Genomic DNA, 17497 nt, shown 5'->3' on the forward strand with positions numbered 1-17497 from the left:
CAAAAAAAATGCAAGAGTACAAATGTGTAAGTGTGCTAGGCTTCTGTCAGACATAACAAGTATGTACAAATCCAGCTGACGTTTAATTTCCAAATTATAAAGGGAAAATGGCAAAAACACAATTTACAAGAACGTGATTAAAAAAAACAACATTTTATTTGAAAGAAATACATTTTGCAACATTGAATTAAATGACATGAAAATAGATCTTCTAGTCACTTTCCACAAATAATAATCCCTAAAAAAACTGTTATTTTTACACAGCCATCTGCATCTTAATGGTGGGATGAGGGTTGTAGTCGCAGATCTCAAAGTCCTCTGCACGGAAATCATCGATGCTCTCAACTTTTCTCAGGATCTTCAGCTTGGGGAGGGGACGGATCTCCCTCTGAAGCTGCAAAAATAGACAGAAGTGTCATAATATTAATACATGGTATTTATACAGTGCTTTTCCTGGTGCTCAAAGATGGTTCACAAGTTAATGAATAGACTAAATAAACACCTAGACTAAGTGTAGGTTTGAATTAGAAAGCTGTCTAAGTAACCCACCTGTACTTTTAGGGGTTCGATGTGGTTGATGTAGATGTGAGCGTCGCCCAGCGTATGAACAAAGTCACCAGGCTGAAGATAAGGAGTAAAAGAGACAAACTGTCAGGTGAACGCAATGCCAAACGCTAAAGGTGAGATTTGACAAAAGCACAGTGCTCTTACCTTGAGTCCAGTGATGTGTGCGATCATGTAGGTCAGAAGTGCGTAGCTGGCGATATTGAAAGGCACCCCGAGGCCCATATCACCCGAGCGCTGGTACAGCTGACAGGACAGCTCACCGTCACACACGTAGAACTGACACAGGGCGTGGCAGGGGGGCAGAGCCATCTGGGGCAGGTCTACATGAGAAGGAGACATTCAAAATGATGCATCGCACTACAATCAGAGTCAAGGAGAACCTAAGAGCCGTTTAGGGATTTCAAATGTTGTTGATGCCACACCTTTTGGGTTCCATGCGCACATCATGATGCGTCTGTCTTCTGGATTGGTGTTGATGGTGTCAATGATATTCTGCAGCTGGTCAACACCCTGTCCTGTGTAATCTGTAAAAAACATTACATATTGGTTCTTTTGAGTTCTGAGGCACAGTCATTGTTATGAGTTCAAATAGATTTTTTTTAAAATAATATTTTACAAGTTGTCTTATTCACTCTTTTTCAAGGAGTTTGAGATAAAAACAATGTATAGTGTTGTTGCACAACTCAATATAAAAAAAATACAGATGCATAAATCCTTCAAAATGAGAAAGTGGGATATACACTTAAACTATGTATCAAACAACAAAAAAAGTAAACTCTGGGCTGCTTTACCTGTGTGCATGTTTGTGTACTCTGCACCAAAGTGCCTCCACTGGAACCCGTACACAGGTCCCAGGTCGCCCTCCTCTCTCTCAGTGAACCCGAGCTTGTCCAGGAAGGCCCGGGAACCGTTGGCTTCCCAAATCTTCACCCCTTTCGCAGACAGCTCCTTTGCATTTGTTGATCCCTGTGATGACACAAAAAACTATAAAAACTGTGATGTGGGTGGAAAGAAAAAGAGGTCAATCCTCACCTTAATGAACCACAGCAATTCTTCAAGGATCCCTTTCCAAAACACTCTCTTGGTCGTCAGCAGGGGAAACTGGTCTATGAATAAAAGCAGCGTTATTTGACATTACAGACTAGTAGCCGTATAATACATAAAATGAAATAAAATTGTTAATGTACATTTTTACAGCAAAAAGTGAAGATGGAGACAAAAAAAAAGTAAAAATTATTCTAATTTACAAGTCCCATTCAAAGTAGATCCTACTAATTTCACATAAGTGTAATTGCACAACAGTCTTGTTTGTTATATTATTGCACATTGGTGTAATTACAGTGAGGAATACCAGTGAGTCTACCAGGGCCATGCTGGTCGGAAATCCTGATCGCTGCAGGGAGAGCAGACCTGCAATATCTCTGTGAAACACAGCGGGGGAAGCAGCCTGTCACGGAAGGAGCTGAACAGTGCAGCGGACAGACAGTATGGCCGCCATTCTCCGGCAGCCATACTGTCTGTCCGCTGCACTGTTCAGCTACTGTCTGCTCCCTGGATGTTCACTGGTTTGGCGGAGAGTGTCGGCGCCGTCTGAAATCCCACACCAGCTCCTTGGTCTTCCCTGTGTGGAGCTCAACGTTGTTCCTCTGGCACCAGAGGGTGAAGTCCTGGGTCAGTTCCCTGTACTCCCTGTTGTCCTCGTTAAAGATGAAGCAGACGATGGCCGAGTCGTCAGAGAATTTCTGCAGGTGGCACTGTAGAGGGTGAAGAGAAACGGCGCCAGCACCGCCCCCTGAGGGGCCTCCGTACTGAAGATGATGGTGTCTTACTGACACTCCTTGGTCCTCACGTACTGCGTACGGTTGGTGAGGTAGTCCAGGATCCAGGCGATGAGATGGCGATCCGCCCCCAAGAGCTGCAGCTTGTCTCTCAGAAGCAGGGGCTGGATGGTGTTCCCCAGCCTTCTCCAGGTGAGAGAGGGACCTCTGCAGCAGGTTGCTGACAGCGTCCTCCACCCCGATGTCAGGCTGGTAGGTGAACTGCAGCGGGTCCATCTATGTCCTCACACGGGGCCGAAGGTGTCCAAGGACCAGCCTTTCCAGGGTCTTCATCAGCTGTGATGTCAGCGCCGCCGACCGGTAGCTGTTGAAATCCTTCGGGGAGGGGGGTCTTTCGCGCAGGTATCACACGACGTCTACCACAGTAGTGGTACCCCTCCCTTGCTTCAGGCTCAGGTTGAAGAGGACGTCCACGACCCCACACACCTGGTCTGCGCAGGATTTGAGGAGCCTCGAGCTGATGCCATCTGGACCTCGAATGTAGTACAGCAGGGGGGAATGGGGCCATGGAGGGGCGCCAGACTGGTCAAATCTGTTAAAGAAAATGTTCAGGTTGTTTGCCCACTGTTGGCTCCCCTGGACCTGAGAGTCTGGCTCTTTGTAGCCAGTGATGATTTGTAGGCCTCTCCAGACTCAGCTGACATTCCTCTGCTGCAACTGTACCTCCATCCTCTTCCTGTAGCAATTATTATTACAAAAATCTGACCAAGATATGGATAAGAAATGTTGACAGTTGAACATTTTCGTAATAAAGCAACCTGTCAGTTCTCCCTGGTGGAGAAACGATGTACTGCTGATACCAGAGACATAACTTTGGCATTTCAGTACCACTCCACTAAAATGCAGAAACGGAGTACTTCTTACTCCACTAGGTTCATTTTACAGCTTTAAGGACTTAAAGCTGCAGATTTAAAATGTTATAAGCAAAACTTCTTAAAAGCATGCACTGTTGATAAATTAAACAAACTAATAGATCATTTATCTCCTAAAAAAATTATCTCAATCAAAGAACACTTGCTCAGAAGAACCTGTATACTTTTATTTTGCAGATACATTTTTGAATGCATGACTCATTTAGGAGTGGGAATACGTGTACGTGGCGGTGCATGTTGCAGTGTTCCGTTGTAATGGATCCTGAGTGCTTGATCACAATGCTTGCTGGTGCCTGTTGATGTGGTCCTGAGTCGTGGACCCTTAGTAGTAGATCCTGAGGCTGCATCTCAGGTCGGTTAAATAGAATCCTTGCGTCTCATTCTCAAAAAAGATAAACGCCATTCTTAAAATGTATAAACGAACAATAGTTAGATTAATATTGATTAGAGTGCAAAATAGAAATAAGAAGAAAAGAAAGAGACATGTTATCTATCAAAACCCAGTTAGATTAACATTCATTGGACTGCACACTAAATGAAAATGTAAAACGAAAAAAGCGATTATGAAAATGTTTCCAATAAATACAATTATTTTTGACCACTTTGTTGTTCAGATATATCACATATTTGTAACTAAATAATACATTAATTGAAACAAAACGCAGTATAAAGTAAACTGAGGAGTGTGACTCCCGTGAGTTTCATGTATTTTCTTCACTCCGCTGGGAAACTGCTCGCATCGTCCAATCAGTGAGCGATACACAGTAAGGGGGTGGGGCGAGTGGCTGAGGATTTCACTGGAGGATGGTCTGGTAGTTCCTTGATTATCGCTCCTCCGGCAGAAATAAGCGCCATGGGACGCTACTCAAGATGGCGCAGACAAATCAACTTTCGGTGATACCAAGGAGCGAGGAAATGAAAATAACCGACTTGAGATGCAGCCTGAGTCGTGATCATGAGTCGTGTCCATGCCTGTTTCTGTGTTCCTGAGTCGTGGGTGTGCCTGTGTTCTTCTGGCTTGTTGCTCACCTTTTCTTTGATGGCTCCCACAGTATTGTTGACATCCACCTGGATTAATCATCTTCTTATTCATAGACAAATGCACGTTCGAGCATTTGGACGACCTATATTGCTAGTGTTTTATGTACACGCGACATATGAGACACGTATGTCCGTCATGGGAGAGGGATCCCTCCTCTCACTCTCCCCGAAGTTTCTAACATGTTTCCCCATATTCTGTAAAAACTGTTAAGTCCACTGAGACGAAATGTAAAATGGGAGATATTGGGTTATATGAACACACTTCGATTAATTGATACTTCAAATGAAAGGAAAACTTCCTGCGCAATTGTTTGTTAGAATAATAATAATAATAAGTACCAATGCATAATAAACTAATACATACAGAACAATAAAGGGTATAATGTGACAGACCTCGCAAGCTGTATCTAGCCTGAGCCCCGAACACAGACACTACTCCAGTCCCGGTTCTGTCCCCCTTGGTTCGGCCGTTCTGCATGATGTATTCAATCTGATCCAAATACCCGCGTTCATCACAGAAAACACCAAAGTTCTTCTTCTTGTCCTCCACCACCGACGTCTGGGTCTGTTTCGCCGTCTCCCAGCCCTGCGATAAGTGTATTTTTGAAGTAGCAGGCATGTTGAGGGAATAAGAGTATTTGACAGACAGAGCTGTTTTGTTTGGTTTGAGTTGAAGCGGTAGTTTTTCCCGGGTAATTTAACTCGACTCTCGCGAGAGTAGTACGCCCCTCTTTATTACTTTACAACAAAAACTCAGACCTGTGTCTTGGTAAGAGACGGCCCCCTATGGTAACCCGAACACATCTGGTACCGACACCGGTACAGATTCACTTTTGCCTGCCAAAAGGGTTTCAGAAAGACAAATACAATTATAGAAATAATTAAATAAATAAATTATACTTAAAAAACAAAACAAAAGTAATTTCAGTAATTCAAAACAAATAAAATGTGGGAAAACGGAAACATTGAATATATTCCATATAAGCACATTTCATTTTATTTAAATCTAATTGGGTGCACTGCCAGGCAGTGGCGGTTCTAGACCAATTTGACTGGGGGGGGCCAGGCTGGGGCCAGTTATTTTCTGAGGGGGGCACAATAAATGCAGGACGAAAAAGACGAAGACAGTATGAAGTAATTGCGCATACACCTAAGAAAACAATGCAATACAGTTATTGGGATTTGTTTCATTACACATTATTATATGCTTATTCCTTTGTGTGCTGTTTGGGTCTGTGGGACCCGTTTTCAGTGTTGTCAAATGTATGCAATTTAATTATTTTAACCTGCTTTATTTGGGGGTGGACCTAACCTTCTCCTGGGGGGTCCCGGGAAGATTTTCTTTTAAATGTGGAAGTTCAATGCATCAATCTGGTGCACTTTGAGCACAAAATGAATTTATGGATACAGCTCTCAACACTCATGAAAGAGAGCTGTATACTTTTCAATAATCAAAAAATCTTTAGAATATGATCACAACCAATAACAAATCTTTTAAACTTATTTATTCTTATCTTATGTTACCTATAGTATTCTTTCTTTTTATTTATGCAGATTTTACTAATCATTCCCCTTTCAAACTTTTTTTTTTTTTTTTACTGTCCTATAGTACACATTGGAATGATTTATTTATTTTTTACAACACATTAAATAGATAAAGGTGTGCTCTCTCTAGCTCTCTCTCTCTCTCTCTCTCTCTCTCTCTCTCTCACAGAGGCTGTGTGCTCCTCCGTGGCGATGACGGCTTGCGTTAAAAAAAAATGGTTCCGACTAGAATGACAAATATCGTTACTTCCGCCTATTCCGTCAGCCAAGAAATCGTTTAATCATAAACTTTTTTTAAAAATAATACAATAACAAGATTATTTGACAGCCAAAAATAATAATATATATAATTTAAAGCTCTATTATACAATCAGGTCCTATGTCTTTGGTTAGTTTTGTAATTTCGATTTCAGGTATCAAGTCTATTATTTTAAACACTATACAAATGGCACAGAACAGGATTATTTTGGTGGCTTTTTGGGGAAGAAATTCACATTATCTAGACAAATAAAAAGTAATAAAATGCATTTGCCACACAGGAACCTTCCAAACATTCCGGATCACCTACTCTAAGTTACAGTGTAACACATTATACACTTCTACAACGTACTGTGATCACTGAAGATGTTGTGTGGGCCCGTTGTGCTGTTTGACAGCTGGCTGACCCAGCACAGCCGGTCCTGCATGTTGCTCAGCCACCTCTGTGTGTCCGCTGTGTGTCTCTGCACCAACTGCAGCATGTTGTCGTACTGCTGCTGGGAGGCGTTGAGCAGCAAGTGCATCTCCTCCACCTCAGAGTGTAACTGCTGGACACTGGGACACTCTGTGAGTACAAATGATCACATAGAGAGAACACACAAATCCATGGTGTGCATCGTGAACTCGAAGACATTTTTTAACGGTCCGCCTGGGAAAAAAAGCGTGTTATTTGGGCCAGAATCTGCATTTGAGGTGGAGGTCCTTTTTGCAATAAGCACATAAATGGTGAGCGAAATAGATTTGGAATGATCTCTTCATTATTTACCTTTTAACAGATCATCTTCACAAGTCTCGCACAAATGTTGGAGTTGCCAGCACTCTGATGCCTGCCTGCGGAGGCGTCTGCAAAGATTTCTGCTCTGGGACGTTCCCAAAGCAGAGAGCGTCTTTGTAGACAGACAATCACAGATGTTACGATGGATATAATTATATAATACACACAAATGTCATGACATCAGATACCTGGGCTTGGTTGCTGAAAGTACACCTCTGCTTCTTTTATCTACTCAAATACATTAGCCACTGTGGAGCTCAATTCTTCCAGCACATTCTTCCCAAAGTCAGACACCGAGCCGAGGATTTTATCGAATCCCAGCGTTGTGAAGAAGCCAGGGCTCTGCATGGCTGACACCAGGCTGGGTCTCGACTCTGTGGTGAAGGCTGCCAGGAAGGAGTCCCCAAACACCTGTTCCTTCCTCTTCACCAGCACGATGCTCTGGTTGTACAGGAGGCTGATGTTTGACAGTAACTCGCTGAAAGAATCATCTGCCTGAAGAAGCTCCAGATCTTCTGGGTGAGTCGGTGCGACCCATGTTCTCATCATTTTTTTAAAGATGCTCTGTGGCCTCCAGCTGGGCGGCTATTTTACTTAGAAACTCTTCCAACTGCAGAAAGATACAGGAATCCTGTTACAATTTAGTCTTCACCCTTGTTCTTTTTCAAGCTTAATTATGAAAGAAACATGTTATGTCAAACCTTGAATGCAAATGAGGAGAAGCAGACTGGGCTCTGGTTTCAGACAGAGGGTGAAAAGCAAGGAGACATGTCACAGTAGATGCACTAAGGATAAGAAGTGGTTGGAGCCTTCACACAAAGCCCTTTTATTTTGAAACCATTAAAAACAAAATGACAGTAAAACTTTAACCCTGATAGGCCTACTCCCACAAGGATGTGTCACCCTCTGCTTTGATGTCTGTCTGCGTGGCTTTGCCTTTATGAGGCAGAAAAAATGTATTGGGTTTCAGAATATCTCACAAAGACTGGCGTGGAACTGTTCAACTACACTGTTCTTCAAGTGTGTTTGAATACAGCCTGACTTCTTGGTATTTTGATGTGGAGAAACACAGTTTATACCTTCTTCTTGTCAATGCTGTGCCGCAGGGTGTCCATGAGATGCCCGTGCTTCTCCTTTTTTCTCTCCATTGTTTTCTTCACCCGCTTCATCCCGAGTAACACTTGCTTTACCTCCTCATCAACACACTGCTCTCCTGCTGCAGACAGCTCTACACACACAAAGAGACATGCCGTTATTCACCAATATAAGTAAGAAAAAGTACTGTAGGTTTTCTATAGATGAAGGCCTCACTTTTCAGCATGTCCTCGCTCAGTGGAGAGGAATCAGCCACAGAGAGCAGGACTTCAGTAATGAATATAATTTGAAAAAACCAACCTCTTTATCTTGTCTTGAAAAAAGGAAATCTTTCTCATTATTCTGTCACCACACAGCACCAACTAAGACAGGCTTTCATTGTATTAACTTTAATGGAATATGTAATGATCTTCCACAAGGTGGTGCCATTTCTTAAGGATTTACATTGAGGCCGTTTCAAAATTAATACAACATAATGTGCAACTCATTATTCCAATGTTCATTTATTAGCATGGATTATCACATCAGTGTGGACCAAATAAACAAAATTACCGGAAGAGATTTCCATTAACTACAGCTACTGCAGTAGGACTAAATCCCATAAAATAATAAGGATAATAGCCATAATACAAGGCAACTTAATTATTTATAAAGAAATGAACACAATTACATTAAATTCCTATTTTTGCAACTTTTACTTCTATTGAAACAATGCATACATTTCTGAGTTCATGTATGAATCAATAGAAAAAGACAAAAATAGAACATGAATCAGCGAAAACTGGCACTGAGGCCACCTTCATTGAAGAAATGTGTCATATTGCAATGTCTTTCTCAATCATAAATATGTTCATCAACTTAAAAAACACTGACCAGTTTTGTAAATATCCCTGCATCCATGCATGTGTCCCAAAATAAATCAAAACAGAACATTTTAGCTGTACTTGCTGCTATAAGGATCCTTTTAAAGGGTGGATTTGTGGTTATTCTAGATGCAAAACAGAAACAAAATGACTTGCAAAAGCATATTTACCTTGACAACTTTGCAACACAAGACTCCAGAACAGAAGCAGCAGGTTTTGCTGTTGGAGAGTTGAGAGTGAGGTGCCTGCTTCCTCTAAGGATTGTTCTACTTTTATGGATCTATTCACAAGCACAGATCCTATTGGTGTGTTTGCATTATTAAGCTTTACGCAGCCAGCACAACACATCAATGTCATCAAGGGCAATTTTAGCGCAGTGGAGAAATGACATGCTCAATTGATTGCAGTTCTATCTCATTTAATTGTTCCCCTGCAGACTCCTCAGGTCAGACGTTCTGCTCTAATCTCCATCAGACTGACAGTAAGCCTGAGCTTCCTGCAGAGACCTGGCACAAACTGGAGTTAGGCTTTGCTTTGTACTGTAGGCCATAGAAAGTACAACAAAAACTTTAAAGAGGACGCTAATGTCACTTTTTTCAAACTGTATGGTTAAATCCTGGATCATACATCCTTCTGTGAGAGAAAAAGCAAAATGTCTTTCTTTCTTTCATGCCTCTAGCACCAGCGACTGTCCTGCTGCACACAAGACAATCTGAGTTCTTATCATGTTATCTAAACATGGCAGCAACAGCAGCGTGGTAAATGTGGAATTCCTGTGTGCTTTCTCAGTTCTCTGTTAATCTGAGCCCACTGCTAAAAAGCCTTGACCCAGCAAATCAGGTCCCAACCCCTGAATGAGGACCAGCAGGAGCAGGGCTGGTAAGATACCTGACCCTCAGCTGCTTTTTATCAGCGGTGCACGATCCCTATCTGGCTCCTAATACCAGCCTGCTGCTCCAATTATGGCCGAAAGTAAAATAACAGTTTTGAAGCCTTTAGGAAAACAAGTAATTAGCCGATTTATCATCTCAGGCTGGTCTGGAAACTAAGATGTTGAGTCCTGGGTCAAACTCCAGCTATTAGCACTGAGCCGGGGTTTGAAGGCACTGTTATCCAAAGAGAGAAGAAAAACAGATCTGAGTTTGATGTCTGTGTCACGTTTTTTCCTTGAAACTCAAAGGGTTTTAGAGCTTGGACAGTTGGTGTTATCTGTGTCTTTTCCTGTAAATCAATGCAATATAACCGAGGGATGCTAACCTGCTCTGTGGAACCATGAGTCTGTCTTAGATCTAGTCTGATGCAGCTGTTGTTAAGCCTTTGATCAGTGATCTGCATCTGCAGGCCGGAGAGATTATGGACACAGGAACTGTTGACATTTTCACAGCACCTGGAGGAGTCAAAGGGGAAACGGCCACTGCTGCCTAATTATGATGGATCGTGGTCAGTATTGGCGTCCATAGGGACTATTTTATGTAAATTGTTGTTTGAACTAAAAGTAAACAATGTAAAGATCTGTATCATCGAGGGAAAAAGTAAGGAGGAATAATATGTATCACAGCAGAGAAAATGAGTCTGGTTTCATTTTGCAAACCCTAAAGGGAGATAAAGGCCACAGTTAACATACAAGCTAAAAACAATAAAGTATATTTACATCATTAGGTACGTTTTTGCTATAATGATGTCCAAAAATGTTGTTTGTATCCAACAAATTAGAATGGATACTTAATTTATAAAATCAATTTACTCTAAGGATACTATTCTCTTATTTTCTTGATTTTTGTAAAGCTTTTTCTTTATTATAGATATTTCTAGCAATTTCCATAAAATAACAAAAATAACTAGACCACATTGAAATAATGTTACTGTGCCGTTTTCGTATCTCTTCTTTATGGAGGATTTATAAAAAGGTCTTGAAAATATGTAAATGTTAGCAGTATTACAGGAATGTGAGATTATTGTGATAATTCAATTGATAAAATACCCCAAACCACATGAGTAACATATTATGGAGAACCATATGGACCTAAAGGAATATCATATGGGTATGAAAGTGATTTTCTGCCTTAAAGGAAATGAGATGTGAATATGTAAACACACAGGAACTGCACTGAAATGTCGCGTTTCGGTGTCGCTCCACCTCCCCAAACCTTTGAAATTATCTCTAATGGGTACCAGATTTTCACCCGGGGACGCGATTGCCATCAACCCCCAGTAACTTAATCTCATCTCCGGCTGGATTACTGCAGCCCCGCACGACGGCCCGGGGTCTGTCCGCACCTCCTCCATCCCCACAGGGGGAGACTCAGCAGGGGGGGACGGGACAGGCACTGGTATGACTTCAAAAACCTCAGCTGGACAGTGGTTGAGCCCAAACTGAAGTGTGGACGATTTAAAGTTACAAAGAGAAAGCTAGAGAGAAAGTTTGGGGAAACCGGATGTCATGCACGTTAGACTCCAAAATAAGAGTTTGGTAGGTTGGCTTTTGTTTTAGGGTAGACGTGCTGTGGGGTTGAATATAAGCAGATATAGCTAAAACAACCATGTATTTTGGACATTTACTTGAAGCACATTTATGGCTTTGCATATGTGTGGTTAACTGTGCTGTATCTAGGTTAACTTTAGGAGTTCTACTGGCTTTATTGTAGTACACTTCGGAAATGGTTACATTTTTTGTACAAATTAAACACTGTAGCAACACCTGTTCAATGGTAAGCTTTAATTAGCTTTACATTTAATTGTGCTACATTTGAATTTAGGCTTAGCTTTCCCTCACCTAGTTTGGCAAACTTTGTGCATAGCTAACTGGCTGCTGGATTTAGCAATTTATCACATTCAGAGACATGCTAAACAGTTAGAGTGAGAGTAAATTATCTGGTTAAAAAATGACATTTATCTTGATAACAAAAGTGATTCTTCATAAAATATACTATGTTTGCTTTATTTACAGTGTTACGAAACAAAAAACGATTCAATTCTGAAAGCGACACCGGAAGTTGATCGTGTTTCTCTGTGTAACTTAACACTTATAGCACGTCTTCCTCCTTCAGGCTCAGGGAACATCACATCACTCCTGCAAAAACTCCTTTCAAACTAAGCGAGCAACAGGACAGAGAAGATGGGATTTTAAACTGAAGACTCGACATGAAGACATACTTATAGTTTCCTTGCATAAGTTTGGGTCGTTTTCTGCGGAGCAAGTTTACACCTTTGCACTGGATGCTGAGATGCGCAGAAAGTGACAGGGGTCCTCATCTCTTCTTCAGTGCTCAACGAGTTATAAAACGCCATGAAAGGTATGTTTCCTTTACGTGTATTTTATCCCTAAAGTGTGTTTCCCCCCAAACGCTCAGATTACACCTAGTTCTGTGGGTATTTATGTGTGGTGCGCAATTCACATCTGGATGACATTACGGTACTGCGGTGCAGAAGTTGGGAAATACTTGGAAGTCTCTTTTTTCCGTCCACTACTTGCATCTCATTCAAATATATATGTACCAAATTATGTTTGCAGAATAAGACTGCGTAAAGGATTTATTTTTGAAAACTTGTTGAAGTTGGGAGAATTGAGATGCTGCTTCCATTCAACTTTACCATTGTTAGGAAAAGTTCCTGAGTGGCAGATGACCAGTGAACGCATCTTGTAGTCTCTGATGTTTAATTACAAGCCAATTAGTAGCATTTGACAGCACATTATTTGACTTTGAGCACCTTTAAATAAAATATCTTATTCATTTTAAAAGCTTAAGCTGAGTCGATATAGCATATGACCCACTCTGACCCCCACAAACTAACACACACTCAGCTCATCCCTCCCTGTCTCCACTGTCTCCCCTGATCAGTCCCATCTGCTTACCATTACCGGTGATGTTCTCTGTGCTCTGCTCCAGTCTTCAGTATAGTGCAGCACAGTGTAATTAGGGTAACTGTCAACAATGCAGAGAAACCGCAGCCTGTGGCTTTTACAGCTCTCTGGACCTCCTATCTACACACACACACACACACACACACACACACACACACACACACACACACACACACACACACACACACACACACACACACACACACACACACACACACACACACACACACACACACACACACACACACACAGTATAGAGGATACCCTACTAACTTCAACCAAACGCCTTGTTGGCTGTCTCCACTCAAACAGAGATCATTGGACTGAAGGATTACATTATACATTCTTGGCTATGTGCAGTTGCCCTGCAGTTGCCCTGTCTGTTTTATTTAGTTTGAACTATTGCATTATTTACCATTATTAAATCAATTTAATAAGAACTATCAATACCCAGTACAAACAGTTCCAATCAAACAAACACACTTACAAAAAATGTACACACAAGAAGAAAAAAAAGAAGAGTATAGACTAGCTGAGTCATGATATTGTGGGACACAATGTATGTATCCTCAGTAGCGCACATATGACCTACTCATGTTTTGTTTCTGATTATGTCACACAGACGACTTTGCAGACGAGGAGGAAGTACAGTCTTTTGGATACAAGAGGTTCGGTGAGTGAAAAAGTGATTTTTCTTAAGATAAGAGCGCAAACTTGAAACACTTTGAACTTTTGATTGTTTTCAGACTAAAATGTTGTCGATAATAGCTACAACTGTACTCCTGTTGTTTTTCTTAAATTACCTTAGTATTTATAGGCATGTCGGACTAATTTAATGTTCTCGCGAGCAGAGAAGACGCATCAGGACAGATAGCAGACTGCCAGAGTTAGCTTTGTTGCTAACAGTTCTGCAGGGTTTGGGTTGAACATAAGTGTGGCTGACAGTCTGTGAGGTCCGGCTCACCGCAGGCCCAACGACCGCTGACAGAGCTCACCAGATCAAGAGGCTCCAGAAAATCTCTTCTCTCTTTCATCCACTTAAACTGAGTCTCTCAAACGCGTTGACTCACACAAACATTTCACGGGACCTCAACAAATGTGGAGTTACTCAAATTGCAGTCAATGTATGGTAAATCTTTCTGTTGTGGTGCAGACGGGGTTCACATGCATTTGGTCTGTGTACAAGTGTAACACATGCACCACGAAAGCCCTGTAGCTTAACATTTGGATTCTAAACCTTTGATCATCTGAAGGCAACCTTCCAAATAAATGAGAAAAAAAACATAATATGACATGAAACAAACTGGGCTTTTAATATGTTATGCCACTGTCAACTTAAATCCCCAAATAAATATTCTGCTTACCCTCACACATCACTGCCTGCCATTTTGTAATGTATTCAGGGCCATATATCTTTACCACATGCTTATGAGCTTGTATTGGCTCAGGGTTGTCTCCCACATCATTCGTTTAAAAAAACGATCCATTTTGTGTCACTGCATGCGAGGGAACTTTAGCTAAGTTTTAGTTTTTTTTCTATTTCATGATGTATTGTGATTGATGTATTCTAAAACAACTTCAGATATAAAAGAAAGCTTTGTATGTTAGCCAAAAAAAAATTCAAGCACCACAGTAACTGGTTTACATTAGCTGGCTTATCGTGAATACAAAGGACGTTTTCCCATTGGACTTGTACACTGGAAGTGACCCAGACAGACCAGTGATAAAGATAAACAAGGGTCAGTTCACACAAATTACAAACACTTACCTCGAATGGCATCCAGCCATGCAACCAGTGTTGGTTGTGTTTGTTCAAGTTTGGGGATATCTGTCACTGTTCTTTTAACAAATAGTTAATAAGACCAATATTTTTGGGGAAATATGTTTTTATATACATTTGGCAAACTTACCCTTTAGAAATTCTTCTTCCATGGCAACTCAAATATGATCCATTCTGTCATTTTCTCTTGTTCTGCATAATGCAAGAAGCTCACAAAGTTTACAATTGATTTCATAAATGCACATTTGTAGATCTGACATGCTGTATTTATGATCGTTAATCACAAATACCTTTTTCAGTCAGTCTGTTTAATTAATCCTCCGGTTGCTGCTGTTGGGTTTTATTTAGGCATATGTTCGCCATCAAGAACATGCATTCATGCTTTTGGATGAAAAAATAAAAAACTGGCAGCAAAGGTCAAATGCTGTGTCACACACACACTCAAACACATCATTAGTCATTTCCTTGGAGATGGAGCGCTCCATCACTGTTTCTGCTGGTTGAACACTGATTTGGGATCAGGAGCCTGTGTGTCTCTGTGTTTATGGTGTTGCTGCAGCATGAGTCATTCACACACAATTCGGCGGAGGTCCATGAGAGTGGACATGAGGTGGTGGACTGCAGCACCAGCTGAGAGGAATTCAAACTGTGTCAGAACACAATCTCTTTTATCCCAGTCACCCGAGTAGAAGCATCCTGTTTGTCTTTCTGTGTGAGCGCGTGCTGTTCCCGCTCATGGAGAGCTACAGGCGCCCAGCCAAATCACACTCACTTTTAACTTTATTCAATTGAACTCTTGACATTCGGAAGAGTAGGAAGAGAGCGCTGCTGAACTCTGGATGAGTGTTGTTGGCCCTCTCAGGGGTACGGCAGCTGTTTGGAGGGGCTGGCTCCGAGGGTCCTCCTCCTCACCACTCCAGCGGCTTTGTTGTGCAAACCATCACAAACCCCCATTCTTCCACTATTAGCACTGTAATCTCAGTGCTCAGGGGGAAACAAGCAGTTATTTCCAGATCCATGTTTTTGCTTTAATTCACTGCCTTCTCCCAGGAGGCTGATAGTGTTTCAAACTCTGAGATGTGTCAAAGCTGTTGTACAAATCTGTGTCATTACTGAGAACACTCAATCAATCTTGCTAGTTTAAGAAGGGAACATGGATACAAACTAAAAAGTGGACAAATAGACTTCCAGTGGACTGGAAAATTCCAAATTGTTTGGCGCAAACATGTGCAACTCTGTTGTCCTTAAGCAAGAAGGATGATAAGGATTGTTAGCTTTTAGGTTCAAGGTTTGATTGTTGGCTTCAACTTCAATGAAAATTGTTTGCGCACATTCTTGCATTATAAAGCCGAATCTGTAATATCAACACATGTAACAAGCAGCTAGATTTAGTGTGACAGTGTTGTTGAAATATCTAAGTAAAAATGGCACAGACACACACACACACAAACACACACACACACACACACACACACACACACACACACACACACACACACACACACACACACACACACACACACACACACACACACACACACACACACACACACACACACACACACACACACACACACACACACTTGTTGAGTGAATTCATCTGGTAATCCCATCCCTCTCCCTGCCAAGTTTATCCGGGCCGGAACTGCTTCCACTGTGCTCAAGCTTTAAACATATTTATTTTTCAGTGGGGGTTGACATAAGAAGGCCATTAGAATAAAAATGAAAATCAACCTGAGCTTTGGCTGAACTCTTGCAGCCCCTTCAGAGCTGGTATACTCATTGATCATTGGCAGTCAACACTCACCCCTTTGCATGACTCAAACCAGGAGTCCTTCAGTTACAAAACACTTTTCTCCAAAGATGTTGAAGCTACAACTGTCACCGGCTCACCAAAGCTGGACAATGTAAGTTCGGAAAACGTGCTTTGGATCACTTAGTACCAATTGATCATTATTCAATTACACAGGATGATTGTGAAAATGTCTAAACCAAAGTGGAATAACACAACCACAAGCTAATTTGTCTTCACTTTATCTTACTTAATCAGTATTTATTGCGCTCTCTCTCTACGTGCAAAAAACTCACAGCTAATTACAAGAAGATCAGGCTTCTGAACTATGAAAATCAGGAAATAACTGCCAGCGATATTGGCACATAAAATGCTAATGGCAGCCGTTGGAAGCATTGTAAGACAGTGGTAGGATTTTCCTAAACAAGATATTTATGTTTTTGATGGACAACAAAAACGTACAAGGTTTTTAGATTCAATACAGGGCAATTGTTTGTTTCTGATAGCATAGCAAAGTTAAGTCTCAATCCTATGTTTAAGCTAGCATAGCAAGTTAGCAAACAAGTCGAAAGGATCTAAGCCAAATTGTATATTAACTTATGTTGTAGCAGTTCTAAACATGTCATGTTGGATCATATTGCCTTTCCTAATTTACTGTTCAAGAATAATTTGGCAAAACTAGATTTCCCAAGGGGGTATCCTTTAAACAGATGAATGCAAATCTAATTAGAAATACATAAAACAGATTGAGGCAAAGTCAGTGAGCCAAAATGTGAATTGAATGACCCGCTGTAAAATTAAAGTTGCTCTAAACATTATGTATTGATAAAAAGTAGCTGCCAGAATATCATCATATATACATGTTTCATCATTCAGTGTGTACAGTTGACACCATCTTTCATATAAATTGCATTCACCACCATCCAACACTGGCTCTCATGTGGTATTTATTTTTACTGGAAGCAGTTGGTGTGCAGGTAGGAGTCAGGGCCAGTCATGAACTAATGGAGGCTTGATTACTCAATGCAGAAGGATCAGCACTGTTGTCTGGATGGGGGTCTTACTCCCTCCGCTGCAGTGTCTCCTGTTCCCACACATGTGGGTTAGAGGAGGCCGGGCTCTGGAGGTTTGCGGCCGGCGTGGAACCCAGAGTGCACTAATCTATTTCCTGCACTTGTTATGGTTTCTCCAGCGAGGCCCGGAACATTC

The 17497-nt window shown here is 41.3% G+C and overlaps 2 protein-coding genes and 1 pseudogene across 4 annotated transcripts in view; 1 reads left to right on the top strand and 2 right to left on the bottom strand.

The window, feature by feature from the left end:
- Nucleotides 1-27: 27 nt before the first annotated feature.
- Nucleotides 28-5061, bottom strand: tyms (thymidylate synthetase). Its single transcript, XM_079661565.1, has 7 exons — nucleotides 4712-5061; nucleotides 1600-1673; nucleotides 1359-1533; nucleotides 990-1091; nucleotides 712-887; nucleotides 550-621; nucleotides 28-394 (listed from the first exon to the last, which is right to left on the bottom strand). The coding sequence occupies exons 1-7, from the start codon at nucleotides 4935-4937 to the stop codon at nucleotides 257-259; spliced, it is 963 nt and encodes a 320-aa protein (XP_079517691.1). The 5' UTR covers nucleotides 4938-5061; the 3' UTR covers nucleotides 28-256.
- A 115-nt stretch (nucleotides 5062-5176) lies between these two features.
- LOC307026456 (clusterin-like protein 1) lies at nucleotides 5177-10092 on the bottom strand (annotated as a pseudogene). Its single transcript, XR_013810598.1, has 5 exons — nucleotides 9025-10092; nucleotides 7976-8124; nucleotides 7085-7481; nucleotides 6888-7052; nucleotides 5177-6686 (listed from the first exon to the last, which is right to left on the bottom strand). The product of XR_013810598.1 is annotated as a clusterin-like protein 1 (transcript).
- Nucleotides 10093-11744: 1652 nt separating this feature from the next.
- Nucleotides 11745-17497, top strand: part of LOC307026279 (collectin-12-like) — a 29773-nt gene continuing 24020 nt past the window's right edge. Inside the window, exons 1-2 of one of the 2 annotated variants that reach the window (XM_079661557.1) lie at nucleotides 11745-12147; nucleotides 13339-13389. In XM_079661557.1, coding sequence (XP_079517683.1) covers nucleotides 12141-12147; nucleotides 13339-13389 — 58 coding nt within the window. In that variant the 5' untranslated portion in view covers nucleotides 11745-12140. The remainder of the gene's footprint in view (nucleotides 12148-13338; nucleotides 13390-17497) is intronic. The other variant, XM_079661556.1, reaches the window with a different exon arrangement.

Source organism: Notothenia rossii (genome assembly GCF_949606895.1).
Source record: "Notothenia rossii genome assembly, chromosome: 12".
Classification (NCBI taxonomy): domain Eukaryota; kingdom Metazoa; phylum Chordata; class Actinopteri; order Perciformes; family Nototheniidae; genus Notothenia; species Notothenia rossii.